The sequence below is a fragment of the Penicillium solitum genome (genome assembly GCF_028829755.1).
Source record: "Penicillium solitum strain IBT 25940 chromosome Unknown utg000003l_segment0_segment0, whole genome shotgun sequence".
Taxonomy (NCBI): domain Eukaryota; kingdom Fungi; phylum Ascomycota; class Eurotiomycetes; order Eurotiales; family Aspergillaceae; genus Penicillium; species Penicillium solitum.
This window is the reverse complement of record NW_027072123.1, coordinates 1,377,284-1,403,796: the sequence shown is the minus strand read 5'-3', so window position 1 is coordinate 1,403,796 and position 26,513 is coordinate 1,377,284. Positions and strand designations below refer to the sequence as shown.

The following is a 26,513-nucleotide window of genomic DNA, read 5'->3' as shown; positions in this document are numbered from 1 at the left end:
GACTATGCTGACCCTACCTCGATCAATGTTATGACCTCTCCACGCCTCTCCCCCGCCTTTGATAGGTCCCTTTTAGTTTCACGAGAGCGGCGCAGCTCACGAAGGCCATCTGGTCGTTCTATTCCCCCCATCGACCCACAAGCCGATTCCGACAACCAAGAAGCACCCGCCATTTCAGAAGAGATCAGTGGGATCAAGCGCTATGAAGATTTCACCACAATAGACTGGGTTCAAGATGCTGTCTATGAGCAGTCACGGCGGCGCGCGAAACGGCGCAGTGGCATTAGATTCTGGGATCAGGAAGGCATCTTTGGCTGGAGACGGAAAATGTACGAGTCGTACGATGCAGGCCAGGCATGGCTTGTTGTTACGCTTGTGGGAATGGCAATTGGATTAAACTCGGCCGTACTCAATATCATCACGGAATGGCTCTCTGATATTAAGCTGGGCCATTGTACTACCGCATTCTATCTCAACGAGTCTTTCTGCTGCTGGGGCGCTGAGAATGGTACGTTCAGTAGGTTGTACAGCGAGATCCTTATAAACTAACCTTTTTCCTTGATAGGCTGCCCCGAGTGGAAACATTGGACTTCATTTTGGCTGTTAAATTATGTTTTTTATTTCTTTGGCGCGGTAAGACCTATGCCCGACTAATACTTGAGAAATTATGAATCCATAGGCTAATTTGCGAGATAGTTGCTACTTTCATCCATCGCCGCAGTCCTGGTCAAATCATTTGCGCCGTACGCCGCTGGCTCTGGTATCTCAGAGATCAAATGCATTATTGCTGGCTTCGTCATGAAGGGTTTCCTAGGTGCCTGGACTCTTCTAATCAAGTCAATTGCCCTTCCACTAGCTATTGCGTCCGGCTTGTCTGTTGGAAAAGAGGGCCCTAGTGTGCATTTTGCTGTGTGTACCGGAAACGTGATATCACGGTTCTTTGGTAAATACAAACAAAATGCATCGAAGACGAGAGAAATCTTGACTGCCTCAGCGGCAGCTGGTGTGGCTGTCGCTTTTGGCAGTCCAATTGGAGGCGTGCTGTTCTCCTTGGAGGTGAGTTTAATGGCGCGCTACCTGGTGGGATGAAGGCTGACTGTTATTAGGAAATGGCAAACTATTTCCCCCTCAAGACTCTTTGGCGCAGCTATTTCTGTGCCTTGGTGGCAACCAGTGTGCTGGCAGTACGTTCCCCGTATTTTCAATTGACTTTGAACCATATCTGATCCATTCTAGGCTGTCAATCCTTTCAGGACCGGTCAATTGGTCATGTTTCAAGTGGAGTATGATCGCACATGGCACTTTTTCGAGTTCATCTTCTTTATTGCCCTCGGTGTCTTCGGTGGACTTTACGGTGCATTCGTAATGAAGTGGAACCTCCGAGTGGCCGCATTTCGCAAGAAATACCTCTCACAGTGGCCCATAACCGAGTCAGTTGTTCTCGCGGGGCTTACTGCGATACTGTGCTATCCCAACATGTTTCTGAAGATCAACATGACCGCAATGATGGAGATCTTATTCCGCGAATGTGAGGGTGGCCATGACTATCAAGGACTATGCGAGTACGAACATACCCCTCCATATGCATGGGAGGACACTACTAACTTATTGCAGATCCAAGAACCGATGGTCGATGGTCTTCTCACTAGCTATTGCGACTGTTCTTCGCACTGGCCTGGTAATTATTTCCTACGGCTGCAAGGTGCCAGCCGGTATCTTCGTGCCTTCGATGGCCGTCGGGGCTTCATTCGGACGCATGGTTGGAATCATGGTACAGGCATTATATGAAACATTCCCGCAATCGGCATTCTTTGCTTCGTGTGATCCAGACGTTCCTTGCATTACACCGGGAACATATGCGTTCCTGGGAGCTGGAGCAGCCCTCAGTGGAATCATGCATCTAACCATCTCTGTAACGGTCATCATGTTCGAGCTTACTGGCGCACTGACCTACATTCTACCGACCATGGTAAGTCTTCATTCCAAGTGGCATTGTTTCATTTGACCATGCTGACTTTCCTTGTACAGATCGTGGTAGGCGTCACCAAAGCCGTTGGCGATCGATTCGGCAGCGGCGGTATCGCCGATCGAATGATTTGGTTCAACGGGTTCCCATTCCTAGACAACAAAGAAGACCACGTCTTCAACGTACCTGTATCCCACGCAATGACCACAGGCCCGCTCTCGCTGCCAGCATCGGATTTCCCCGTACGCGAAGCAGAACATCTCCTAAACGACAACAAATTCCAAGGCTTCCCCGTCGTGGAGGACCGCACTTCCAAAACCCTAGTCGGATACATCGGCCGAACCGAACTCCGATACGCCATCGACCGCGCCCGCAACCAGGGCATGATCGCGCCAAATGCTCGGTGTGTATTCACCAAAGACGCAGCCGATGCAGCTGTTGCGCGCAGGGCATCCGTCTCGCGTAACGCCCGGTCATCAGATACATTCGATGCAATCGAGCGGAGCGCAGGAGCATCTTTCGTCGATTTCTCACGATATGTCGACCACACACCGCTGACTGTTCACCCGCGCCATCCTCTCGAAACGGTCATGGAGATTTTCAAGAAGATGGGTCCGCGAGTTATTCTCGTCGAACACCGCGGCAAACTCACCGGCTTGGTTACTGTCAAGGACTGCTTGAAGTATCAGTTCAAGGTCGAAGCCGAGGAACATACACTGGCCGCAACCAGTTCTTCTGAATTTGGTGCGCTTGGCGGACATCTGAATACCCCTGCTCCTGAAACACTGGAAGACCGCTTGTGGCAGCTCATTCAGAATGTCGCTGGGTTTGTGTCTGGTAAGGTCTCTCGCCGGCCGGTCCGGCCGCGTGACCGCACTGTACCTAGGCAATCGGAGCCGGTGGATATCATAGAAGGGAGGGATGATGATGCGGCGGTAGAATTGGAGGATAGAGAGGATCGGCCGATGATCCCATGAAAAGCGGGTTCGCTATGTTGCCATGTTTATACGTTACGTTGATAGAGAGATGTTTGTTACATACCAAGCGTTGCTCGTCCATCTATTTTCCCATTGCAAGCTCCAATGTGTTCAAGCTGACGGAGGCAAGAATTGGAGTTCCTTATATCTCGGAGTAAAAGGCGACCAATAAATCTACACTAACTAGCCCTATCACACCTTGCTCCCGTTTAACTTTATACGGAGGTTACTGTGACCAGGATCGTTTAACCGAACTATGAAACAATTCCTAGGAACGAAATATTATGTTTGCCAAACTGGGTATGGTTTTTTTTTTGGATGTCCAAGGCAGAAGTTGCTGCGTAGTTCGATGAGAGAGTAAGAACAGATGATAAAATATATTCGTCCCAAAGCAGATGAGATACATGATATTATCCTCTTCTTTAAGCCATATCTCCACGAATGCCTCGCTTGGATCGCGCTTGTCAAGGCAATTCCGGCGAATGTATCCACGCCCTGTGCACCGGAAACCAACTATGGTCCAAATCTTTCCAGCTCAAAGTTGGGATTGGCAAACCCGTGATAGCCACCGCGCCTAGGAAGACAGCAGAAAACATGCCAACTATATATTCGTGCTGTAGGCTCGACATGATCCTAAGTAGTATATTGTGATCGTCGACGGTGAGTCGCACGCCGCCCATCCTTTTATTCAGAAGGTAGTCACGTAGGGCATCGCTCAAGTTTGTAATCAAAAGGTATTGAGTTGTCTCCCTATTTGTGCCGATCTTCCTTACGATCTCCTCAATCCTCCTGGTTAGAGTCAAGCGGTTAATCTCCCTTTGGATCTGTTCAACCTTTTTTGGTTGTTCGTCGCCGCGTTCGGAGAGCCAAATGTTCAGCGTCATCGGGAATATGGAAGTCCGATTCTGGAGATGGAAGACTGATGTGGGAATCACGCTCAGAGAAATCGCGAGGTGGTTCGGATGTTGAAGTTTCGCAATGTGAAGTTCGTAGCAGGCGGACAGCTAAGAGGTCACAGGCGGGTGAAGTAGATGGGGGTGACATGATCGCGGTATGCTTGTGGTAGATCTCCCTTCGCGATTAGAGAAAGCTGTTACAGCTTCCCTCGGTGATGTACCGAGTCTTCCGTGGCCTCCATTAACATTCAGGCCATGTTGATAAGAATGTTCCGAAATCTCCAAGCACAATACGGCTAGCGTGCTTGGGTGTGTTACGGGCCATATTCCCGCATTTAGTTATGGATGGATCGGATGTTCGTGAGTGGTGCGGGTTGTGGATTCTCCCTATGCTGGGTATATTGCCATTCACTTCCGTAGAATCGTGCAAATGGTCCATTCTAGGCTCCATACTTGACTGGCTGGATTGTCCAACAACCAGCAAATTATTTCATCCTGACATAACCGAGGATATGACTCGGAGACACCGACTTCAAGGGATAGGGGGGATCTCTCTTCAGCCTCGATGCCAGACATCTGTTAGGCTCCTTGCCCCCAAATCCCGTTGACCTTTTGGTGACGGGCGGGCTATGAACGCAGGCCATGTCATTTCCGGTACGTCCAGCAACCCATAAACATGGTATGCCAGGAGCCTTGCCCTAGATGGCTATGGAGGAGAGTAAGAAGGTGACTATAAGCACAAGAAGTAAGAAAATGGTACAATAGACACCCGTGGCTTCACTCACTCGATGACCTGTTTTATCCTTTGGCCCGAATAGGGTATATCAGGTATGAGGATGAGCCTTGAGATGGCCCTTTCAAAAAGGGCGGGAGCTCCGACTTGAGGAGAAAGTGAAAAGTAAGAAATTAAGAGGGAAAAGGAAAACATCGACCTTAAACCGCCCAAAAGTGGCAAAAGTGGCCAAATCAGGAAAGTGCATTTCTCCAATCCTCGTGACCAGACATAGTCCAGTCCAATATACCACCCAATAACTTACCTTCTCATTATCCTCATCACCTTTAACTGTGCCTCATCCCAGCCTATTTCTGGGTTCTTTATACCCGCAGGCCAGGATGAGTGGCACGAGCTACTATCCGCTGCGAAGCTCACTCATCCAACGATAAAAAGGATACTTGCCATGCTCTTCGGATCAGCAAAATAAACACCAACAAGGCTCTTATCACCTAAACAGTGAGCAAGGAAAGGCCACACGGAAAGGAGCGTGATATCGGAGGGGCTCGGATACAAAGGTCAACAACCTGATACACCATCGAGACACCACCAATATATTCGCCATTAGCTGGGTCCACAATCAGTGCATCCAGGCAACGAAAAACTAAACAAACCTTGCTATACCCGGGCAGAGTTGGAGATCGTCCATTATGGACGTGAGTTTCTTGTGGAGACTCTTCATGATTCTCGTTGCATTTCTACACACTACCAAACCTCCATTGGGGGGTTTGGTCTTTACCACACAATCTACCGAAGCATCATGGGAATATATCCAATTTCCTCGTGCCTCCCTGCGTCTGAATCTCGTTAGAGAGCTAGCGTTCTCCTAATAACACCTGATCCTCATGGGAGCAACTTCAGAGATGTTGTTGAAACCCTCACTGTGCTACGCACACTTGCCAAATCCATGGACATACCAAGGATAGACAGCAAGCCAAGCTAGGCCCATTTGTCTCTTGTGTTCCCATGATTTCGTTGGTGGGATGAAACGATGCCAGCTTGTGCAAATTGTCACTGAAGCAGACTGGGGAGCATGATGCCCAGGCTTTATTCATCTGAATGACGAAGGTCCTTATGAATATGTTTCTCTGCGGGGCCAGTATATTGAAATCAATCTTGGGTACGAACCGAAACCGCCATATTCATGAACATTTACTAATATGTGTACATCAGAATGTCTTTCCTAGTCATCTTTGACCCTGGCTTCATTCTACGTGGAGCCCGAACCGTCAAATGTGAGGAGATAAATGGTCTAGCCCCATCTTCTTCCGATCACTTCAGCCAAGTGTGCAACCCGGAAATGGAAGGCTCTGCTACCATGTCTCCTTTTCCCTTGCCTAGAAAGAAATCAAGCATGAGTGACTATCAGACAAGCAGAAGAGTGACGACCCAGAGGCTTCTGAAAAGCTTAGAAAACCACCATGATCAGATTCCAAGTGAAATAACCGCCTGATGCAATTCGAAAAGTTGAACAGCGGCTAAAGCCACGGTCAACAAGGTTCAGAGGCCTGGCGACTTCAAACGCTCTGAACACCAGTATCAGGATGTCCCGGTCGTTATTGGATTGTGCACCAACGTCGAACGCCAAGTAAAGTTGGTAGGGAACTCAAAGTCCCTTGGGATCCTGGGTTGTTCGATGAGCCGCGTATATGTACATAGCTTCTGTTGTCGATACCAAGCGCCTCAAACACCATGATGCACTGTCACTCAACTGTCATCCGGATAATCATAGTCGCCCTCATATCCCACATCGCCTCCACATCAAGCCGATGCCTGTTGATCTGGTATCTCCCTTGGATGAAGATCACGAGCCGAACCCAAGACCCACAAGTGACAAGTGCCGTCACCGACGGCCCTGTCCAAAAGCTTCTCCAACCCGGTGGAGAAGAGTTCATCAGATGCTTCATCGATGACATACCGAGGCTGCGCCCCCGGTGATCGAATTCCCGTGCTTCACGTTGGAAGTGAAAGGAGACTCAGTGGCGATATCCATACCCAAAACCGCAATAATGCCGCGAACATGCTCCGTCTCCTCCGCAAGCTATCATCCGAGGCTACTATCCTAGGCAAGGGATGGAAGTACACGCGACAGTCGTTGGTGTCTCATTCTAGTAGTAGTTCCTTCTCTTCTTCCTCTTATTTTCCCCGAGTGAGTCCTGTCGATAGGTACAAATGCAGTCATGTTGATCTATCTCCTGTTCGCCTCCAAGGAGGTGCGAAGCGTTAAAACTTGATGTTGGCGCGAGGGCTTCGGCAGAAATCTATTCGATCCTACTTTTCCTCTTTCTCTTATTGTCCCCGAGCCCTGTTGATATTCATATATAATATACAGTTATTTTGATTCCTATCCTGCTTTCCTCCACTACTTTTTGATATCATGGTCCGTTTGTATGTGTTATTGCTTTTGTAGACTCATCATCCCCCGTATCACTTCCTTCTCTCCTTGTGAAAAGTGAGAGCGGAATACTATCTCTGCGGTAGCGACGTGGAGTACTTTGACTTCGACTACCGGAAGGATAAACTCGGTGACTGGCAGAGAGTGATTCGCCAGTGCTGCTAGAAACCAGTTTTGGAAATAGCTTGTTCATGATCGGTTTGGTTGCCGGGATACTGGCCGCAATGATAGCGACAGCTATTTCAATTCCTGACCAAACAGAAATCCCAAAGGTATCCCAGGAAGGATCTGAGCTTTGATATAATTTCACAATATAGACCATCCGCACGATGCTGGCTATACATGCACTGTTTTATCCAGTTAGCATTAACGTATATATCAAATAAACAGCACGCTTTGCACATACAAAGATCCCAATGATAGCAACCCGGCAATGACGAATCTTTTCCTAGTTCTAAGATGAAGTCCTAGAACTGTTTTTAGTGGCAAGAGAAGAATCCAAATATCCGTCACCAGAGACAGCGCGGCGGTCGCATACCAGAACGGAATAGATGCGAAGCAGGTGTAATGTTTATATTTCTGTTCGTCGTAGACAGCATCGACCGGGGAGCACTGAAAGATGGTTGCGAGGATAATTGCGACACTCATGGCTGTGACGAATGCGATTGTTGCAAGGCAGATTATTCGGATGTTAGGGAACACGCGTAGGTATAGCAGACAGATTGATACCTTGATCAGACCGCTGATTAGGGTATAAATGATGTGAGTCACGTATCGAACCTATATTGCGAACATCGGTTAGCCTTCTTCTTATGATTGATGTTCCCATTTCCCCTATACCTTCGCTGTAGGCACAACATCTGCTTTGGTGAGATCCCATTTGTGTCTCCCTGTCCCATACTTGACTCCTATTTATAGCATGTTAGAGATGGGATGACCATATAAGGGACAGAAGGCGTACCAAGTCCCGCGATCACCACATTCAAAATTGCGAATATCGTCGCGGCCACCATTATCCAGTCGTCCACACCCAACATTTTCACGATGAAGACCCTTGAAACCACGCGAAGGCCCACAATGAGCGTCGCGACGCCTGTTATCGTGCCATTGATGATCAGCAATATGGGCCCACGATTCTCAACCTAGATGGATACAGAGTTAGGAGAAAACCCCATGGAGAGGATGTTTTGCCTTTGGGTGGGACCTCGACTTACTTCGGATCGCGGCAGAAAGAATGTCTCCATAATACATCGATGTCCGACTCAGAGTGAGGAGAAGGGACATGAATTAAACCGCCATAAAAGCCCCATATTAAATGATCTCTATGCCAGGAAAATTTTAAGGGATTTTTTCCAGCTGCCCGGATAAATAGTATATTAGCGGCGACTGGGGGTGCAATCGCTGACATGACTCTGTCAATGACGTTGCGGAAGTCCGTTCTCATTACGGAGTACTCATTACGGAGTACTCATTATAGAAATATTTGGAATATTCCGGTCCCAAATCTTCCAGAAACCTAAAATTAACTTCCATATATACCACTATAACTATGTTGTATTCCATGGTTGCTTGTCGTAACTCTTTAGGGTATTGCAATTTAACTATACTAAAGGAGGGGCCCCATGTGATATGAATGCACCCAGATATAGCTACAGTCTTGTATTCAATGCATTGGCTCGAATGGATCTGCAGAGGGTACGGAGTACTCCGTATGTAGGGGTGAAATGCAGTCTAGGGCCTATACAGCCCCGAAGTGAGACAATTGGTATTGCCAAGACAGAATACCTTCTGGCCCCCAAACATGTCGCGATTACTCCGTAACTTATTTATTATTGCAATTTCCGTACGGAGTATCTTGCTTTCACCTACGGAGCACCGATCGGACTAGGTATCAACGAAGGCTTTGTCAGCGGGTGTTGAGACATACCTAGGAGATCCGGCGTTTTACCTCGGTGGAGAAGCGCATTGTAAGGAGCGAATGGCGTTGTGAAGGGCTTTAAAAAAAAGGCGGAACTATGACTAGTCGATCATAGTCGATAATAGTTCTGGCCTGGCCTTTTAACCTGTGCCCCGGATAATATGTAGTTACCCTGTACTCCATGCGAACTATATCTACAGGAACATGCTAGCGATAGACGTCTAATCCATATTGGTTATAGGCACCTAGAATCAAGCGGTGAAACTCCACCTTCCACGCGTCTTTCAAAATAGTTGACTGGGATGTTTAGTCCTTTTGGAAATTAATGCTCCTATTAACTACCTTAGTACCTTGAACCTTGAATTGCTTTCTTTTTTTGTTTTGTTTTACACACCCCTCGGCCTGGCAAGTACATCCTGATGCCTTCTATTTTGCAGAAACTCCTGTTGGGAATTCCCCTGGCATGCCTAGCAACCGGCCATACCCTCACTGATTCCGTCAGCTCGAATTATAAGATCGATGTTCATTCCCATGTCGTTCCATCCATTTGGAGGGAAGAATTGATCTCTGCAGGCTACCCAGTCAAGAATGGCACTTTGTATACAGATGGCTTCCCTGTCTCAGATTGGACACTGGATTCCCATATTACCACCATGAACAGCCTTGGGGTAAATTATTCGACAATCAGTGTCAGCGCCCCCGGCGTCTTTTTCCTAAAAGAGGCCAAAAAGGCCAAATCTTTAGCCCGCAGAGTCAACCTCCTGCTTCATAACTACACTCAAACTTACCCAACTCGACTTGGAGCCCTCTGCCTTCTCCCTCTCCCTTACGTTGACGAGGCCGTCGAGGAGTTGAAGGTACCCTTCCACCCCTAGTAGATCATATCAACCTGGTCAAATCTAACTTTAAAATCGTAGTTTTGCCTAGATACCCTCGGGTTTGTCGGCGTGGGACTGTACACCAACGCCAATGGCACGTATTTGGGTGACAAATCCCTCGACCCCGTTTTCTCGGCCTTGGATAAACGCAATGCCAGCGTGTTTGTCCACCCAGCCTCTCCGGAATGCACATCTGTCGCCAATGGCTGGCCCATCCCGATGACCGAGTATCCTTTCGACACCGTGCGTGCCATTGAGAACATGCTGCTGACGGGTCAACGTGCGCAATATCCGGATATCAAGATGATCTTTGCTCACGGTGGTGGCGCAATCCCCTTCTTGGCTACCCGAATCGCTGGCATGGCCTCCCTTCCCTGGTTAGGTGGGCTGCCAGTCCCCGAATCCCTGGCGCAACTCGCCGGATATTATTTTGATACCGCGGCTTCGACTTCTGCTATTCAGCTCGCAGCTTTGAAGAGCTTCATTGGCACGGATCAGATCGTGGTTGGAACTGATTGTAAGTGGACAGTGCTAGGAACGTCCCCCGAGACGTGCAGATGCGGTATACTAACGCGTGCAGATCCGTATGTTCCTGCCTCGCAGGCATCGGCGGGATTATCCGCGATCCAGGGTAATGGTAACTTTACCACGGTGGAAATGGGTCAGATCAATAATCTGAATGCTTTGACAATCTTCCCGCGGATTGTCAAGGCTTTAAAGCTCCACTGAGAGATGTATATTAGACATGGCTTGTAGATGGATAATTATTAACATAGAACACAAAAAGAGCTCGGGGCTCTTTTAATTACTGCATTCTTGATTAGCGAGCTATTTTCATATCTATAATCCATAATCCATAATCCATTTTTCGTCTCCTGACTCCCATTTCAAGTATTCATGCAAAGGTATAGGAGAGCAGACTTGATTATGCACTAGGTCTTCGCTTGTGGAGCAGAAGCCTATGAGGGCCCAACAATTCCTCCTCCAATTATCTCCAATGATCTCTTTGCTAAAGTGCACCTAACCAGGGGTGCCGCAAGAGGTCCTCAGCCGAAACCCGATCATCGGGATTAATTTTCATCGTCGCATACAAAAACGAAGCGAACTCATCCCTGACGTCTTGTCTAAGGCCTGGCATGAATGCTTCCGATGCCAGCCCCGGCCGATCCATTGGCGGCGAGTCCTTGATCCGACCATCGTCATCAAAGATATCTTGGACAATTTCTTTATTTCCTCTCTCCAAAAGCTCCTTTGGAAACGGCCCAAACAGGTCCACAATCTCTCTCAGGTGTTTCTTGAGCTCGTAATGACCGTCTGGCGGGACCAATCCGCTGAACATGCGGACCGCCCGGAAAAGTTCGAGCACGACACAACCGAGGTTCCAATAGTCGGTGCTCGCGTTCCACGGCGCCTGAATCAGGACTTCAGGAGAGCGCAGTGCCACGGGCTGGATCGTCTCGCTGAGATGTCGGTCTATCCAGCTGGAGACGCCCCAGTCTCCAAGGGTGATATCGAATTCATCGACGCGCTTACTGTCGGCGTCGTCGAAGTAATAGCGGCGTAGGGGTGTTGAGGGGATGACCGAGTACTTTTCCTCGGACCGATCCTGTTCGGGAATCGGTACGTTGGTCAGGTAACCAGATTCTATGAGGGAAAAGTCCCTGAACTTGACGAAGATGTTATCCGGTTTGATATCTGATGGTAAAAAAGAAGAGATTAGCATAGAATAGCCATGAACTGCCCAAAAGAATGGGGGAGAGAGAGCATATTATACCCGTATGAATAACATTATGTTCGTGGGCAAAATCAAGCACCAGTAAGAGTTGAATGGTGAACCTCCGCATTACAGAGTTCGGAAGTCTGTTTTCGATAAACCAAGCACCAAAGCTCCGTAATGTCTCGCCCATCAGCTCAAACACCAGGCAGACATGAGTTCCGTTGGGTCCGCTATGCTCAAAGTCATCCACCATATGGCAAACGTGGTCGTAACCCATCTGCTCTTGGTCCCCATTCCGGAGATGAGTCAAGATCTCTCGCTCGAAGATTGGGGCTTGCGTGCCATCATAGCACTCGGCGCTTAGCACTTTCAGAGCTCGGAACTCATTTTCAAGACCAGGCCTGTTTGGCTGTGTTACCTCTTATTTATTCCCTTTTTCTACAAAGGAATTCACTCACTCTGTCGGCTGTAGGTCTCTGACAAGCCAGACGGTCGAATAGACACCGTATCCAATCTTATTGAGGACTTTGTATCGGTCTTTAAACACATCGCCAATATAGACAGGGTGAAACCCTCCTGGTCGGTATGCCTGCGTGCCTTCTTCGATATCGCTATTGGTGTTATCAGACATTTTGGAGGATGGGGCCCAATGAGGATAACTCGACGTTGGTGAGAGTCGAAGGGTCAATGCTGAGCAAAAATCACAACATCAGCGGCATACAGTAGTGTAAAGTGTAAATTCAGTAGACTTGGCTATGACAACTCATCCATGTCGTCTGAAGGGGGGAGAGAGTGGACTCCGAAGGAGGCTAGCGTGGGTTTCCCCGGGCGGTAAAGTCAGCCCAATCAGCCTCACGTACGGCAGCCCAAATGGGGCCAGGCCATATATACAAAGTAGTGATCGCCGTGAATAGAACCATTACGATGGGAATACGTCTGCCTTGAGCACTAATCTCATATTCGTGGTAAGTACTGAGAATGAACTGCAATCCTAGAGAAGGGGTTTATATCTCTGCATCTTTCTATTTGTGCTATTCTATTCTCTGGGTTTCCCAGGTATTTTTTGCTTATTAAAACGTGGCCCAAAACGACGAAAAGCAAGGACTCGGTGAATCGGATGCCCATTCGGGTTATATATAGGCCCCCAATGGTGGGATCCTAGCCATAACCATCCACCAGATGATAGCATGACAGCATGACAGCATCTCTAAACACGCCCCACACAAATTAGCCAGGATCAATATCAGAGGGCATAGCATCTCTCGGCAATATCCGTGCCCCGGGGGCCAGGTGATGCGTGGACTAATCAAAAACCGAATAGAGCCGCCTAACTATGTAGCTAGTGAAAAACGATCAAAAGTCGAAGAAAATCGACGAATAAGCAAAATCTTTATTGGTATTAAACCCTGTTCCTAAGCCCAGGTGGCTTTCATCTCCATGTCAGACAAAAGGCTAGGCTCGGTTCCCGCGGCAGACGATGAGAAAGAGAGATATATATATGTCTCTTGTTCATCCTGTCTCTGTGATGGAATCATAAAACATCTTCACAGGCTTTCCCATACCAGCCGTTTGACATCCAATCATTTATACTATACAATACTTGTCTGAGCCATGGTGATCAAAAAGTCTGGTGACGTTACCTACACGAATCCTCTCAAACGGACCGACTCGGTGGACAAAGCAGTGACGGACTATAGCAAGCAAGACACCAGAGATATAGTTTCCGGACAGGTCAAATGTACTCCGGAGTCTCAGTAAGTTCATGCTCACCCCCCCCCCCCCCCCCCCCCCCACCTCCTAGGCTTATAACTTACAACCCAAAAGAGGAGGGCTAACCTGGCACCTGGGTGGTACCGACCCCAATGCACCATTGCATGTCACGGTCGTATATTATGATGCTTGGGGCAATCACATCACCACTTTACACATTGGTAGAAGCGGGACGCGAGTTTAATTTACGATGACTGTCGTGATATCGAGTTGGATATTATTTGATCAAGGGGGAGAAGTTGTATATTCCAACGAAATATTAGGTGGACTATATTTGGTTACAAACATAAAGCAAGGTGCTCAAACTATCCACACCACTAATAGCTGTTTATTAAATGCTGGGCTTTCTGCAGTCAGAGCCTTGACAGGGGGGGTTGCCACGTCACAGAGAGGCTGAGAAGCCCAGGCGTAGCGCTTTCTATTTAACGACCAGGGAAAGGAATACTAGTTTGGCTTCCAAATAATCGTGACAAACTGGCAAACAACTCGTCAAGGTTGGAAATGCGATTGCGAGTTTTTTGAAGTCTTACCCTATCTTTGGAGAACTAAGGTGCCAAATATTGGGTCTCCCGAATCGACAGGTATCGCACCGGCAACTTCTACATGGGGGACGCGAATCTTACATACATATAGGTGTACTCAAAACGATGGGCTTAGTGGCTTCTCCACCCATGATGCCTCTTATCGGGCCACATTATATACCTTAGTATACGTCTCTGTGATGGTCAATAGGGAACAGATCGCTCAACTCGTGTCACACGAAGCTTTATCCATATTTGCAAGCTACCTGGGATCAAGCAAGATTTCAGAAAGCCGTTTATACTACAGCAGCTAATAGACACCTACTATTATGCGCATAAGGTAACTCTGTTGGGTCGGACATTGTGATTGAAATTATAAGTGGGCGCACGAAGATCAGGATAGGCTACTCTTGAATGGGACAGGATATAGACTACTTCACACATATATATGCCAAGGGAGTACATTTGGTATTTTCAGCCTTCAAGATTTTGACTTGTGAGGTGAGGTGGAGTTTCTAGTTCAGATATCTCTTACAATGATGCGCTGAAATGAAGTGAATTTGATATTGATATTGGTTACATTCATATCAGACCAAAGCAGAAAAACAGACAGACACACAGAATAACTTCCATCCGAATCATATTAGCGTATCTCTGCAAGCGCAGCCACTCTCTGTAAAACCTGTTGTAAAGCCGGACCAGAGTAGCTGAAGCCCTTATTCTTCGGATCAACAAAGCAGAATTGGAACGGACGACATAGCTTTTTGTCCAGGGACTCCTTCTCGAGTGGGTATTCTGGGATCTTCTGAAAGCTCAGAAATTTGTCCTGCTCTATTACGCTGTGCAGAACCAAACTGTCCAGCTGGTACGCACCTCCACCCAATTCGCGGAGAATGGACCGCCAGCCTCCAAACTCCAGGTGCACAAAAGAGAAAGTTGCACGGCGAAGAGAACCTGTAACACTGTAAAGAAAGATTGCCAAAGCAGCCGAAGATTGGAATGACATCCGAGAGAAAGTCAACTCTTGTAGTTCCGGCAAGCATCCAACCGATGAAATCTGGGCGAGAAGTGGAGCTGCTTCGCACTTCCAGCTGAAAAGGATCGCAAGTTTTCGGAGAGATTTGGCACATTGGATCATGCTCGCCATCCAATCAAGAGTCTCGCGCTCGGCATCCGGGAGCGCAAGGCTCAGTTCTTTGAGGTGGGCGAAGGCCGGGATCCCAAAATTGGTGATAGGAAATAGGGTTAGGTTATCGTTATCCTCGTGGGCCCTTCTTCTGTTTTTAATTATGTCTATCGAGAAAGACTCCATTCGAACGTGCTCAGTAGCTATGGCTTCGAGGACAACGCCAGTGGCCTCGTCAAGCGTGATGCCGTCGCAGCCGAGATGTGCGGTTGTATAGATTGAATTTCGCAGCTCAAAGGATTGGCAGTTGAAGAAGCGCTTAACCACGTCTCGCCACGCTTGAATATATGTTCCTTCTGATGCGGTATGAGGGGATAATGGTCCCAGGCAACCTTGTGAATTCCTGACGATCTCCAACTTGCGGACGGAGGGGCAAAAGATGGCATCGTTGGCTGCTTCCTCAATCCGGGCAAGTGATTTTGGTGAAAGATCGGTCTTTAATGTGTGTACGAAAGTTTGTACGAAGTGGTGAAGGCTGCTCTGGTACATCGCTCGACAAGCGAGCCGAAAAGCGCATAGTTCGGGAGACTTGGCAAACTTGGAGATTTCCGCCAGTATTTCAACTGGGAGACTATGCATACCTGATGTACGTCTTATTTGGGTGCCCATATTGAACTGGGGAGTAGGAAACTTGATAAGATGAATTTGGATGCAAGAAAGATCGTGAGTTGGAGGGAGAAGAAGAATAGTTGAACAGTCGAAGATAAACAACAAAATCGTAGGGGACTTGATGATAAAGGAAGTATTCGGGAAAAAAGAGAATAACAGTGAGTTGGAAGAAGAAAAGGAAGAAGAACAGTTGGACAGTCGAAGAAAAATAACGAGGTCGAAGCTCCGGTCCTGTTTTGGGAACTATAAGGTTTATCGATAAAGACAGTATAAACTGGTCACATCAAGGCCGCTCCTCTTTTGGTCCATAGGTTATCGGAGTCACATGCATTGCATTGTATATAGTTTTGTTACCAAACCATGACATAGGGGAACAATGGCATATAACGGCAAATATATAAGAGGGAGTGAAGGCATAAACTGAAGTTATATTAAGCCATATATAATTAGGGCGATATGACTGAAGGCCTGTGTTGCCAGGCAGATGCGCAGGCGGAAATATATATCAAGCTCGATAAACATAACCCTTTCCCGTCATGATTTGATGCCAACATGGTAATACAAAATGATGAAAGGAAATTGGACAGTTTTTTGCCCACTGTGAAAGGTCCAGTTGGTAAGATCAAGATCTGGCTGATCCAGTAGTTGCCAGGTTTCCTTCGCGGTGCGGGTTCGGAGACAGGATATAAGCCCATCAATAAAGATAGTTAGAGGCGCCACGGGTAGAATGAATGTAAAAAAGAGATGGACTAGTGAATCGCAGTACCAAACAAGAGTTACAAAGAAAGTCCAGAAGAAGACTAAAGGCGAGCATAGACAAGTCCAAAGATCGCGGGATGTGATCTCGAATATGCTGGAGGGAATTGAATTAGCTAATGCAATAAACGACATCAATGCGATAATAACTTGCATAAACGAGTCAGCGGTCTCAACTGCACTCTTCAGAATTCCCGCTGCATCTTCATCTCCAAAGTGGTGGAAACAGATATTGAAGATCCGACACTCTTTTTTTGAACTTGCTGCAAATCGAGGAACAGCTCGAGCATCCACCGGGCTCTCAATATAGGTAACGTTCTGCTGCTTCTTCGAAATTCGCTCCCACTCTTCAACATGGGGGTAAAGGTCGCTTAAAACAAACTGAACAGGGCCCTTGCCTTCGGACTCGAGCTCTTTGTTCAGCTCTGATTCGAGGACTGGGGTAGGCCCACCGGCACCGGCGCAGATGTCCAGAACTGTGTATGAGGAAAGATCTTTCAGATGCTCTTTGAAAACCGCACATGCCTGTTTGGCAAGACTTCCATGGCTCCACCCGGGAGTTCGAAGATTCCACAGTTGGGTGAGAACCAGTTGCTCATGTTGGTGAAGCCATGCGGGGCACCAGGTTTGATCGCCAATCTCTAGAAGATGCGATCGAGGCCAAGAGAATAGTTGCATCGTGTGTGTTTCCAGATACTGGTGAGAAGAGTTGTCTAGTGAAAGAACGCGAGATAGGCTGCTAGCAGGGAAATCGCCCAGTCACGTGCTGCCACACAGACTCTGGTGTTACTTTTCAAATAAAAACACAGCGACAACAGAATACACGTTCCGTTGATTGCTTGATGTCTCTGGAAGTTTGTGCTCCCTTAGATATTACCTGTGGCTGTATCTAGGGCGACCTCGGGATATTTCCCTCCCCACAACTCCTTCAGAATATATAGCTTTTGTCTCCGGGCTGACAAGCGAGTCTTAAGACACAGCATATTGATCTCATCTCCCATGGACTAAGCCTAAAATCTTACATCTCCGTCGATATATTGCCTGCATACGAAGTGCACGGTGCGGTGGGCTTGATTGAAATTCCCACTAGTCCTAATTCGGAACCCAACGCAGTCCAGTGAACATCACTTTGACATCAACGGAGAACATGAAGGTTGTTATTGTCGGCGGAGGTCCAGGTGGCCTAGCCTGTGCAATTTCCTGTCGCCGTGAAGGTATTGACGTGGAAATTCTCGAGCGGTCCCCCGAAGTCCACGAAGTTGGAGCAGGCATCCAAATCCCACCAAATGGCGGTAGGATAATGCGCGACTTTGGCCTACTTCCCCAACTACTTGAGAAAGGAAGTCAGGTGCAACAAGTAGATTTCCGAAGGTACAAAGATGGCCGTCTTCTGCGATCAATGCCATTTGGGGATGATATCACGGAGGAGTTCGGGGTGCCGTGGATGTACGTGACTGGCCTGAGCCTGATGTTTAGATACACTCTTAACCACTTTGCAGAATTATCCATCGGGTGGATTACCATCGCATTCTTCTTGATGAAGCAATCCGACTTGGCGCGGTTCTTCAACTCGGGGCAGAAGTAGAGGATATTTACACCGAGCAGCCAGCCGTTCTCCTCGCTGACGGGAGATGCATGTCGGCAGATGTTGTGATTGGCGCTGACGGTAAGTTGATAGTTCCTTTGCCGGTTATATCTTTGTCTATCTCTGACAAGGAAAGGCCAAATGTCTACGGCCAGAAAGGCTGTTCTTGGATCTCCTCATTCTCCAGTCCCTACGGGCGACATGGCCTATCGAGCAACCTTTTCACGAGAGCAGCTGGAGGCTTTGGGTGATGGAAAAGTAAATGAACTGTGTCAAAAAATCGCGGTTACAAGCTGGCTGGGGCCGGAGAAGCATACCATTTTCTACCCTCTCCGTGGTGGAAAGGAGTTCAATCTTGTTCTCATACGGCCGGATAATTTATCATCGGACTCTCGCAGGGAGCAGGGGGATATTCACGAGATGCGAGAGAGCTATGCCGACTGGGATGAAACGTAAGGACTCCTGGAATAGTCGACTCTGGTTCCCCACTAATATGCTTATCGCTTTTCTAGATTGCAAAAGCTGGTTTCTTGTGTGCCGTCGGTATATAAATGGAAACTGACACATCTCTCCGAGCTGGAATCTTGGACGAAGGTCGGTACATCACCATGTCCTTCCAATCACGAACTTGCTAATTGGGACTCACTAGGGATCTGTTGCTTTACTTGGTGATGCCTGTCACCCCACTCTGCCATATCAGGCACAAGGGGCTGCGATGGCCGTCGAAGACGGAGCAGTCATTGGCAAGCTTCTTGGTCTATTGCGGGCTCATTATCTGGACCCTCAAAACTTCGGAAGCGACCCTTCAATATCAACGCGATCTTCGGCTCAAGATCTCACAGCTGCTGTGCTAACCCTCTACGAAAAATGCCGGAAAGCACGCACAAGCCGAAATGTTCAAGGAGCAATCATGAATCGGAAGCTTTTCCACATATCAGATGGCGTTTTGCAAATGATTCGGGATTTTCTGCTGGGGTATGCAGGGGTTACCCAGAAGAGCGATTGGACATGGCTGTCTTCATTCCGACAGGGGCAGACCCTCGGTCTAGATGTGCTGGCGGACTGTGAAAAGGTCTTTGAGGAGTGGAGATTGACACACTAATTGCACATCGTATGATAATAGATACCGGCTATACGGATGAAACCGCGTATCGTCGTAGCTTGAACCGTTTCCAGTCCGGTAGATTGTATGTATACAATTAAGCTAATCTCAATTCCATCTGAATTTTCATTGTCCTGCTCTCCGTTTGACATGAATAGTCCAAACATGCCCACTGGGCTCCGAGATTAACCTGAGGTAGGAGCTTCCGCAGCTCCACCTATCTGGCTTTACTTGACACCACGTCAAGTCTCACCTTATCACAAGACTCCCTGGGTATTTCCGGCGGTTTCTCTCTCTTCCCTTTGAAAGAAAGTTACCTTTGAAGTCTACGACACTTTTTTTTTTCGATGGCTATTGCCACCAACATAGGTAGCTCGGTAGCAGCGGCTCCGGCAAGTTCAATATCTCCAAACTAAGAATTATACTCGTGATCTCTGGAACAAGGTAAATTAGCTCGTCGTTTGAGCCTGAAAATCACCCAAAATCAGTCTACCAGGACTAGTGTTACCCCAGGGATACCCCATTAGGAACTGGGCACCTTCCAAGCCACTATCGAGACCAGAGCCTCATGTGTAGTGGCTGTGGTAGATGCTCGGCCACACGTGTAAGATCCGTGAGATTTTAATAGTTCGAAGAAGTCCGATTTTGGGCATTTTCAGACCCAAACAATGAGGCAATTCACCTCGATCTGGGGTCGACTTATGTCGACTATCGTTGAATCAAAGACGACCATAAACCCGATATGTGTGGGAAAGTGACAGGGTGCACAAACCCCCTGTACAAGACCAAAGCGAAAAAAGAAAAATCTCCGGGTTGGGTTGCAGGATTACAAATCAAATGCGAGGCCAGATCACTGACTCACCGCCTGTATACATTTATTCTGCCGGGTTTCTCACAGGTTCTCCGTTAAATCCGATCGGCCAGTCGGGACCCCGAATTCCCGTACTATCGCCGGGGAAGATGAAGAAGTTCCGAAAAAAGGAAATCCAAAGAAAAAGAACCGGAAGAAAAACGTGACTCACTTCCAGGGACCCCCCTTTTTCCAAGATTTCAAGGGAATGGCTTGATGCTGATTGGTGTCTCTCTACTACGTCTTACTTTTTCAGCCACCTGACCTGTTTGACGTTTAAAACCCTCATTGTGGATTCGGCTTATTGTGCACGGCACTACGGAGTAGAGTACCACAGTACTGGATACTTGTTCTCGATGTATCTTCGAGATGACCCGTCGGGAAACCCCCGCGCTCTAGGGAAGATCTGATATGCCCGATACAATGCATCGATGTACTAGTACAATCATCTCGTAAAGAGTGAGATACATAGTAAAAATCGGAGGAATGAGGCGGAGCAGTCACAAAATGTTACGTAGGTTGTAGATTGTAGATTCCACAATCCGAAGTATCAAGAGGATTCTCCGGAGAAGATCGGCCCTAAGGAAGTGGTCCACCTGTGAGACTCCATCTCCTTCCAGAAAGTCCACGGGTAAACTAATATTATGACTTGCTCTCCCCCCCCCTTCGTTTCTTTTTCAGGCTACCACTATTCTCTCTTTTCACACAATTTTCGGGCCCTGATCAACAGGTCCTTTTTAATCCTATTCTCTTAATCTTGCATTTGCGCGTTCATTGGCGACAGACAGTCGTCAAATGAACCTGCACTTTCGATATTATCTTGAGTGCAAGGTAAGAAAAAAAAAAAATGGCACGTGAGAGTTATTGACAATAACACTAACTTGGATTCACAGCATCGCCTCTTTGTTCTAAAGAGGTCGCCCATCAGATAAATGGTTTTCAAACCATTCACCCACCTCGCGCGCCAGAGTTTCACCAAAGCCTTTACTCACGGCTATGCTCAATCCGTAGTCGCCGCGTCGCAGTCCTACGCGTCGACAACCCCCTTTAACCCCCTCGCCCAACCCGCCAAATTCAACCGCACAACCCAATTACAGAATGCTTTCTCCAATGCGTCCAGTTCGTCCGGCGCTGGCGCCAAGACAAGCCAGGGAGGATCAGGAAATGGAGACCTCGGTCTAGCGGCCTATTATGCCGCATGGCAGAACGCCCAACAGACCGGGGATGATAGCGACTGGACCCAGTTCGAGTTCAAGCGCCGGATTGGCTGGAAGCCAACCGAGGAAGCAGACAACGTGAACGAAGACCGGGCTGCATCCGATTTATCTCCCCCTCATCCTACCAAGGCTGCCGTGAACGAGGATGTTAGTGCGCAAGTGGAGGAGGCCGTGGCTCGTGAGATTCAGATTCAGGAGGAACAGGCACAGGCCGAGGAGGCTGCGCTGGGGGCAGAAGCGAGTGTTGAACTGGCTGTGGAGGATGTCGCCGTTTCGGAAGTGTCTGAAGCCAACCACATTGCTTCGGATCGCATTGTGCAACTGGCCAACTCCAACAAATTTGCAGAAATCCCCGCTGCGTTCGAAACTCTGCTCCGAGAGGGATATACTCCGACTGTCGTGGCATATAATGCCCTGCTGGTCGCTGCCATCCGTCTTCACCCTGATGCTGCTCAGGCCATCCCCAAGGCCCTCGATGTCTACTCCGACATGCTTCGTCGTAGGGTAATTCCCGATGAAGATACCTATGAGACTCTTGTTCAGCTTCTGGTCACCCGGGCTCATGATATCATCAAGGCCAAGGAGGCATTGGAGCAGGAACGCGTTCGATTCGGTGGCATGGAAGAGCCTGGCAAGTTCATGCTTCAGTCAAGTGAATTGGAGCGGGATCTTCTTGCTGAGGATACTTCCCTGTCCATCGCTGTCAAGCTCTTTGATACCGCCACTGCGCGACACAACCGACTTGTGTTCCCGAGCGATATGTACCGTCATCTTATCATTGCCTGTGCCAAGGAAGGCAAGGTGGAGGAGATGATCCGGATTTACGCCCACATGGAATCGCAGAAGATGACTCCGCATGCCACTATCTTCCCCTCCATGATCACCGCATTTGCTTCCACTGGTGATCTGCGGAGTGCCGTTGAATGTTATAATGAGTACCGAGGCCTCGCAGTCTCCGATGACAGCGGTGTCTTCAGTATCGTTCAGCGCCAGGATGGCCAGGTCTATGCTGCTTTGATCCGTGCTTACCTGTCCTGCGGTAAAGAGGAGGGTGCCACGCAGTTCCTTGATCGGATTCGTTCTTCGTTCGACGAGGTAACCGAAGGTCGTCAAGACCGATGGTCTGCAGTGGAAGCTGTGATTGTCGAGGATGCACTTGTGCAACACTTGCTCAACACGGGCGACCACAGCAAGGCATTGGAACAGGCCAAGAATGAGTTGCATGATGGAGCCCGGAATCAGGCCATTTCCCGCATCTGTATTGCTGCAGCCGATGCGGGCGATCTCCCCACCGCATCTGCGGCCTACGATAGTCTGCCCACTGCACCTGACGTACGACAGAACCCAGCTATTTCCCTGCTGGCCCTTCAAGTCCGCCGGGGCAATGTTTCCGCTGCCCGGTCCTTGTGGATCATGCTAAACACAGTGGGTCAGGCAACCCCGGATCTGGTCCAGCCGACAGCTATGTATGCCGTCGCTCTCCTCAAGAGCGGAAATGTTGAGGAAGGTCTTCACCAGGCCCGCCACATGTTTAAGCGTATCCGCAACGCCACCCAAGATCAACACGCTGCCGTCGCCAGAGAACAGATTACCGAGTCACTTCATCTCTTCGGTCGCGTCCTTATGCAGTCGGCTGTGATTCTTTCCCCTCAATCGTCTATGACCCTGTTGTGGTCCATGCTAGAGAACGGTGGTCTAGTGTCTCCTCTCGCTGAGCACGCTGTCGCCAACCTTGGTCCCATCGGTATCTCCCAGCTCAAGGCTGCCGACCTCACCCTGGCGCTTCAAGTCCAGGCTGGCATGCTGGTCAGCAGCGGTTCCATGCTGTTCGACGTCGCTCATCCCGTTCGCTTTGCCCACATGCTCGACGTCGCTCTGTCTTCTGCCCTCCCTCTGGATCTCTACACCACTGGCCTCGTCGACCAGGCTGTTGGCAAGCTCTTTGTCAGTCGCCCTGATGTCGTCAAGAAGTGGCAAGATTATCTGGAGGCTGGCTCCCAGGCCTCCGTTTCACCTTCGCAGATGTTCCTTTCGTCTGATCGTCAAAGCCCCGTCTCCATGGCGGAGACCTCGATCACTACTCCGTCTGTGGCTCCTGAATCATTTGATCCTTATGCTCACGCGACCGATTTCCGCGGATCCGCCATCATCGCAGAGGAACTTGAGAAGACCAGCGGGCGTACCGAGACTCACCTCAACGAGGCTCTGACTCGTCTGAACAACATGCGCCGTATTGGTCGTCACCCGCGCTACATCACCTATGCTAAGCTGATTACTGCCGCGGCCAAGGCTGGCCGCATGACTCTGGCTCACGACATCCATAACATGGCACGGGCTGATGTTCCCCTCGATATGAACTTCAGTGTTGTCAAATACGGTTGGGTCTCCATTCTTGATGCCATGGTTGCTGCTTGCCTCACCCTTGGCGACCGTCAGCTTGCTGCTCAATACCACCAGGAGCTTCTCACTCTCGGTTCCGCACCCTCGGCTAACACTTTCGGCTTGTACATCACCACCCTCAAGGAGTCTACCAAGACCTTTGACGAGGCCACTGAGGCCCTCAAGGTCTTCCACCGTGCCGTCGCTGAAGGCGTGGAGCCTACCTCCTTCCTGTACAACGCGCTGATCGGCAAGCTGGGCAAGGCTCGTCGCATTGACGACTGCCTTGCGTACTTCGCCGAGATGCGTGCCAACAATGTGCGCCCGACCAGTGTTACCTACGGAACCATTGTGAATGCTCTCTGCCGTGTCAGCGACGAGCGCTTTGCCGAGGAGATGTTCGAAGAGATGGAATCCATGCCTAACTACAAGCCGCGTCCCGCGCCTTACAACTCCATGATCCAGTACTTCCTCAACACCAAGCGCGACATCAGCAAGGTCCTAGCCTACTACGAGCGCATGCAGACCCGCAACATCCAGCCCACCCTCCACACCTACAAGCTTCTCATCGACGCACACGCCTCCCTGGAGCCAGTGAACATGGCCGCCGCCGAAGCCGTGCTGGAATCCATGAAAGCCGCAGGCCATCAGCCGGATGCCGTGCACTACGCCTCGCTCGTGCACGCCAAGGGCTGCGTCCTACACGACCTCGCCGGCGCACGCAAAGTCTTCGACGCTGTCGTCTCCGACCGCCGTGTTCGTCTCCAGCCATGCCTCTACCAAGCCCTCTTCGAGTCAATGGTCGCCAACCACCGCGTTGCCGACACCGAAGAAGTCGTCCAGAACATGTTCGCACGCAAGGTCGAGATGACCGCTTACATTGCCAACACTCTGATCCATGGCTGGGCCGCCGAGGGTAACGTGTCCAAGGCCAAGGCCATCTATGACAGCATCGGTATTCAGAAGCGAGAGCCCAGCACCTACGAAGCGATGACCCGTGCGTTCCTGAGCGCCGAGGATCGCACCAGTGCCGCCACCATCGTCCAGGAGATGATGTCGCGCGGATACCCTTCTGCGGTGGCCGGCAAGATCGTTGATCTCATCGGTGGAGCTTCCGCCTCTCTTTAAATTCTCTTGCCTATTATTTGTGACCAGGTGATACCCATTTAATGTTTTGCACCCTTACAATCTCTCTGCCAGGGCTGGATCCCTGTGTTGGGATATTTCCGGTTCGGCGTTTGCAGGGCGGCAGTTGGATATACCTGGTGGGATATCTATTTGTTTTTCTTCCCTGATTTATATATTTTGGCATCCAGCGAAGGTTCGGCGTTTATTCTGGTGATCAAAAAGGGCGTGCATTGAAGCACTGTATACCATTGTGTTTTTTCTTTTTATCCATAGACACATCTCAACTCTCCCACCGCGTTATAGACGCAAATATCAAAATGAAAAAAATTGAATGAGTCAAAAATATGTTTCCTATCTTCGATAACTATAGATACCTTGCTAGGTATACATCGTAGTATTTTCCGAAGAAATGGCATGACGTCTCGGAAGGTTCCGGTGAGACCCAAGCATCCACACTTCATAGGATTCCTAATGCGGAACTCACAGCTTCCTGGAACTTGGCTTGACTTCTGCTAATCCCTGGCAATTGAGGCATTGCACTTATTCTGTTCCATTTCCATTTTAATGCAGACCCGGTTACGCTTCACTTTCCGTTCAACCGTTGACTCATTCCTCCGCACCGTTCCCCGCCAACCCCGCCAACTTCGATATTCCACAACCAACCAACTCAGCAATCGCAAACCAGCAATGGATCAAAACGAACACCATACAGACGCCCATCGGCGCCCGAAGAAGCTAATCTGTAAGTCTACTCTACACACCAAGCCAATCCCTCAACACAAAGATCCCCCCTCATCCTCCTCCCCCCATACATACAAACCTCAAGCTAACCCTCCAAACCCCAGTCGCACCAGGGGACATTGCACCAACCTCCAATGAACCAACTCCAGAACCACAACCCCAAGCAATCCCCGCCCCAACAACCACCCTAGAAGCCCTCCGCACGTCAACCTCAACCCCAAACTCCACAACGGAAACCGAAGTCCTCTCGCACGCCGCGCGCGCCCACCAATTCGGCACAAACCCACCATTAACAATCTCCCAAATCCACGGCACAAACCCACTACACCAATTCAACACCTGGTTCCGCGACCCCCGCCTCCCAGCCTCCTCCGCCCCAGAAACATGCACTCTATCAACAGCCTCGCTCCCCTCGGGCCGCGTCAGCGCGCGCGTAGTGTACCTCAAAGAACTCGATGAGCGCGGCTGGGTCGTCTACAGTAACTGGGGTAGTCGGGAAGGCAAAGGCGGACAAGTTTTCGGAGGCGAGAGCGGTGATACGTTAGAGGCCATGCCGGAACCGGACTCGGAACAAGCTACTATCACGGCGGAGGTCGGGTCTGGGAATAAATGGGGCGCGTTGACGTTTAGCTGGGCGAGTGTTGAGCGGCAGGTGAGGGTTGAGGGGTTGCTTGAGCCGCTGAGGAGGGAAGAGAGTGAGTTGTATTGGCGGACGCGTGAGCGGGGGAGTCGCATTGGGGGATGGGCGAGTTGGCAGAGTCGGGTTTTGTGGGCTGCGGAGCCGGAGCAGATGGAGGTGAATCAGAGGAGGAAGAGTGTGGTTAGCTTGCAGGGGGATGGGGATCGGGTTGTTCCGCTGGATATTGAGCTGACGGATGTTGAGGATGGGAGGGCGTTGTTGGAGGCTAAGGTTAAGGAGATGGAGGAGAGGTTTGCGGGTGTTGAGGATATTCCCTTGCCGCCGTTTTGGGGTGGTGTGAGGCTTGTGCCGGAGTCTGTGGAGTTCTGGCAGGGACGTCGGAGTCGCTTGCATGATCGGTTCCGGTATGTGCGTGTTGAGGGCCAGGGGGAGGATGCTAAGTGGCGGGTTCAGAGGTTGTCGCCGTAGGGGTGGATGGAGATTAGTTGCATTTCTACTGGTATTGTACTT

The 26,513-nt window shown here is 49.4% G+C and overlaps 10 protein-coding genes across 10 annotated transcripts; 6 read left to right on the top strand and 4 right to left on the bottom strand.

Annotated features, from left to right (window-relative positions):
• Positions 1-30: 30 nt before the first annotated feature.
• N7455_004414 (chloride channel protein) lies at positions 31-2,943 on the top strand (the record flags this gene model as incomplete). Its single annotated transcript, XM_040958160.2, has 7 exons — positions 31-508; positions 566-633; positions 697-1,056; positions 1,107-1,184; positions 1,237-1,562; positions 1,615-1,969; positions 2,029-2,943. 7 exons carry the CDS (start codon positions 31-33, stop codon positions 2,941-2,943), a joined length of 2,580 nt encoding a protein of 859 aa, XP_040811378.2.
• A 4,517-nt stretch (positions 2,944-7,460) lies between these two features.
• N7455_004413 (uncharacterized protein) lies at positions 7,461-8,250 on the bottom strand (the record flags this gene model as incomplete). Its single annotated transcript, XM_065604795.1, has 5 exons — positions 7,461-7,473; positions 7,545-7,786; positions 7,847-7,914; positions 7,968-8,148; positions 8,221-8,250. 5 exons carry the CDS (start codon positions 8,248-8,250, stop codon positions 7,461-7,463), a joined length of 534 nt encoding a protein of 177 aa, XP_065461695.1.
• Positions 8,251-9,343: 1,093 nt separating this feature from the next.
• On the top strand, positions 9,344-10,531 carry N7455_004412 (amidohydrolase family protein; the record flags this gene model as incomplete). Its single annotated transcript, XM_040958207.2, has 3 exons — positions 9,344-9,781; positions 9,842-10,319; positions 10,383-10,531. The coding sequence occupies 3 exons, from the start codon at positions 9,344-9,346 to the stop codon at positions 10,529-10,531; spliced, it is 1,065 nt and encodes a 354-aa protein (XP_040811415.2).
• Positions 10,532-10,811: 280 nt separating this feature from the next.
• Positions 10,812-12,150, bottom strand: N7455_004411 (uncharacterized protein; the record flags this gene model as incomplete). Its single annotated transcript, XM_040958166.2, has 3 exons — positions 10,812-11,497; positions 11,577-11,920; positions 11,978-12,150. 3 exons carry the CDS (start codon positions 12,148-12,150, stop codon positions 10,812-10,814), a joined length of 1,203 nt encoding a protein of 400 aa, XP_040811370.1.
• Positions 12,151-13,130: 980 nt separating this feature from the next.
• On the top strand, positions 13,131-13,473 carry N7455_004410 (uncharacterized protein; the record flags this gene model as incomplete). The annotated part of the gene is made up of 2 exons (XM_065604794.1): positions 13,131-13,273; positions 13,344-13,473. 2 exons carry the CDS (start codon positions 13,131-13,133, stop codon positions 13,471-13,473), a joined length of 273 nt encoding a protein of 90 aa, XP_065461694.1.
• Positions 13,474-14,453: 980 nt separating this feature from the next.
• On the bottom strand, positions 14,454-15,485 carry N7455_004409 (uncharacterized protein; the record flags this gene model as incomplete). The annotated part of the gene is made up of 1 exon (XM_040958269.2): positions 14,454-15,485. The coding sequence occupies one exon, from the start codon at positions 15,483-15,485 to the stop codon at positions 14,454-14,456; it is 1,032 nt and encodes a 343-aa protein (XP_040811374.2).
• A 654-nt stretch (positions 15,486-16,139) lies between these two features.
• Positions 16,140-17,039, bottom strand: N7455_004408 (uncharacterized protein; the record flags this gene model as incomplete). Its single annotated transcript, XM_040958201.2, has 1 exon — positions 16,140-17,039. The coding sequence occupies one exon, from the start codon at positions 17,037-17,039 to the stop codon at positions 16,140-16,142; it is 900 nt and encodes a 299-aa protein (XP_040811292.2).
• A 469-nt stretch (positions 17,040-17,508) lies between these two features.
• N7455_004407 (putative salicylate hydroxylase) lies at positions 17,509-19,048 on the top strand (the record flags this gene model as incomplete). Its single annotated transcript, XM_040958133.2, has 5 exons — positions 17,509-17,807; positions 17,861-18,027; positions 18,083-18,398; positions 18,459-18,540; positions 18,596-19,048. 5 exons carry the CDS (start codon positions 17,509-17,511, stop codon positions 19,046-19,048), a joined length of 1,317 nt encoding a protein of 438 aa, XP_040811349.2.
• Positions 19,049-20,830: 1,782 nt separating this feature from the next.
• N7455_004406 (pentatricopeptide repeat protein) lies at positions 20,831-24,622 on the top strand (the record flags this gene model as incomplete). Its single annotated transcript, XM_040958176.2, has 1 exon — positions 20,831-24,622. The coding sequence occupies one exon, from the start codon at positions 20,831-20,833 to the stop codon at positions 24,620-24,622; it is 3,792 nt and encodes a 1,263-aa protein (XP_040811319.2).
• Positions 24,623-25,186: 564 nt separating this feature from the next.
• On the top strand, positions 25,187-26,471 carry N7455_004405 (pyridoxamine-phosphate oxidase PDX3; the record flags this gene model as incomplete). The annotated part of the gene is made up of 2 exons (XM_040958266.2): positions 25,187-25,364; positions 25,468-26,471. 2 exons carry the CDS (start codon positions 25,187-25,189, stop codon positions 26,469-26,471), a joined length of 1,182 nt encoding a protein of 393 aa, XP_040811384.2.
• Positions 26,472-26,513: the final 42 nt, after the last annotated feature.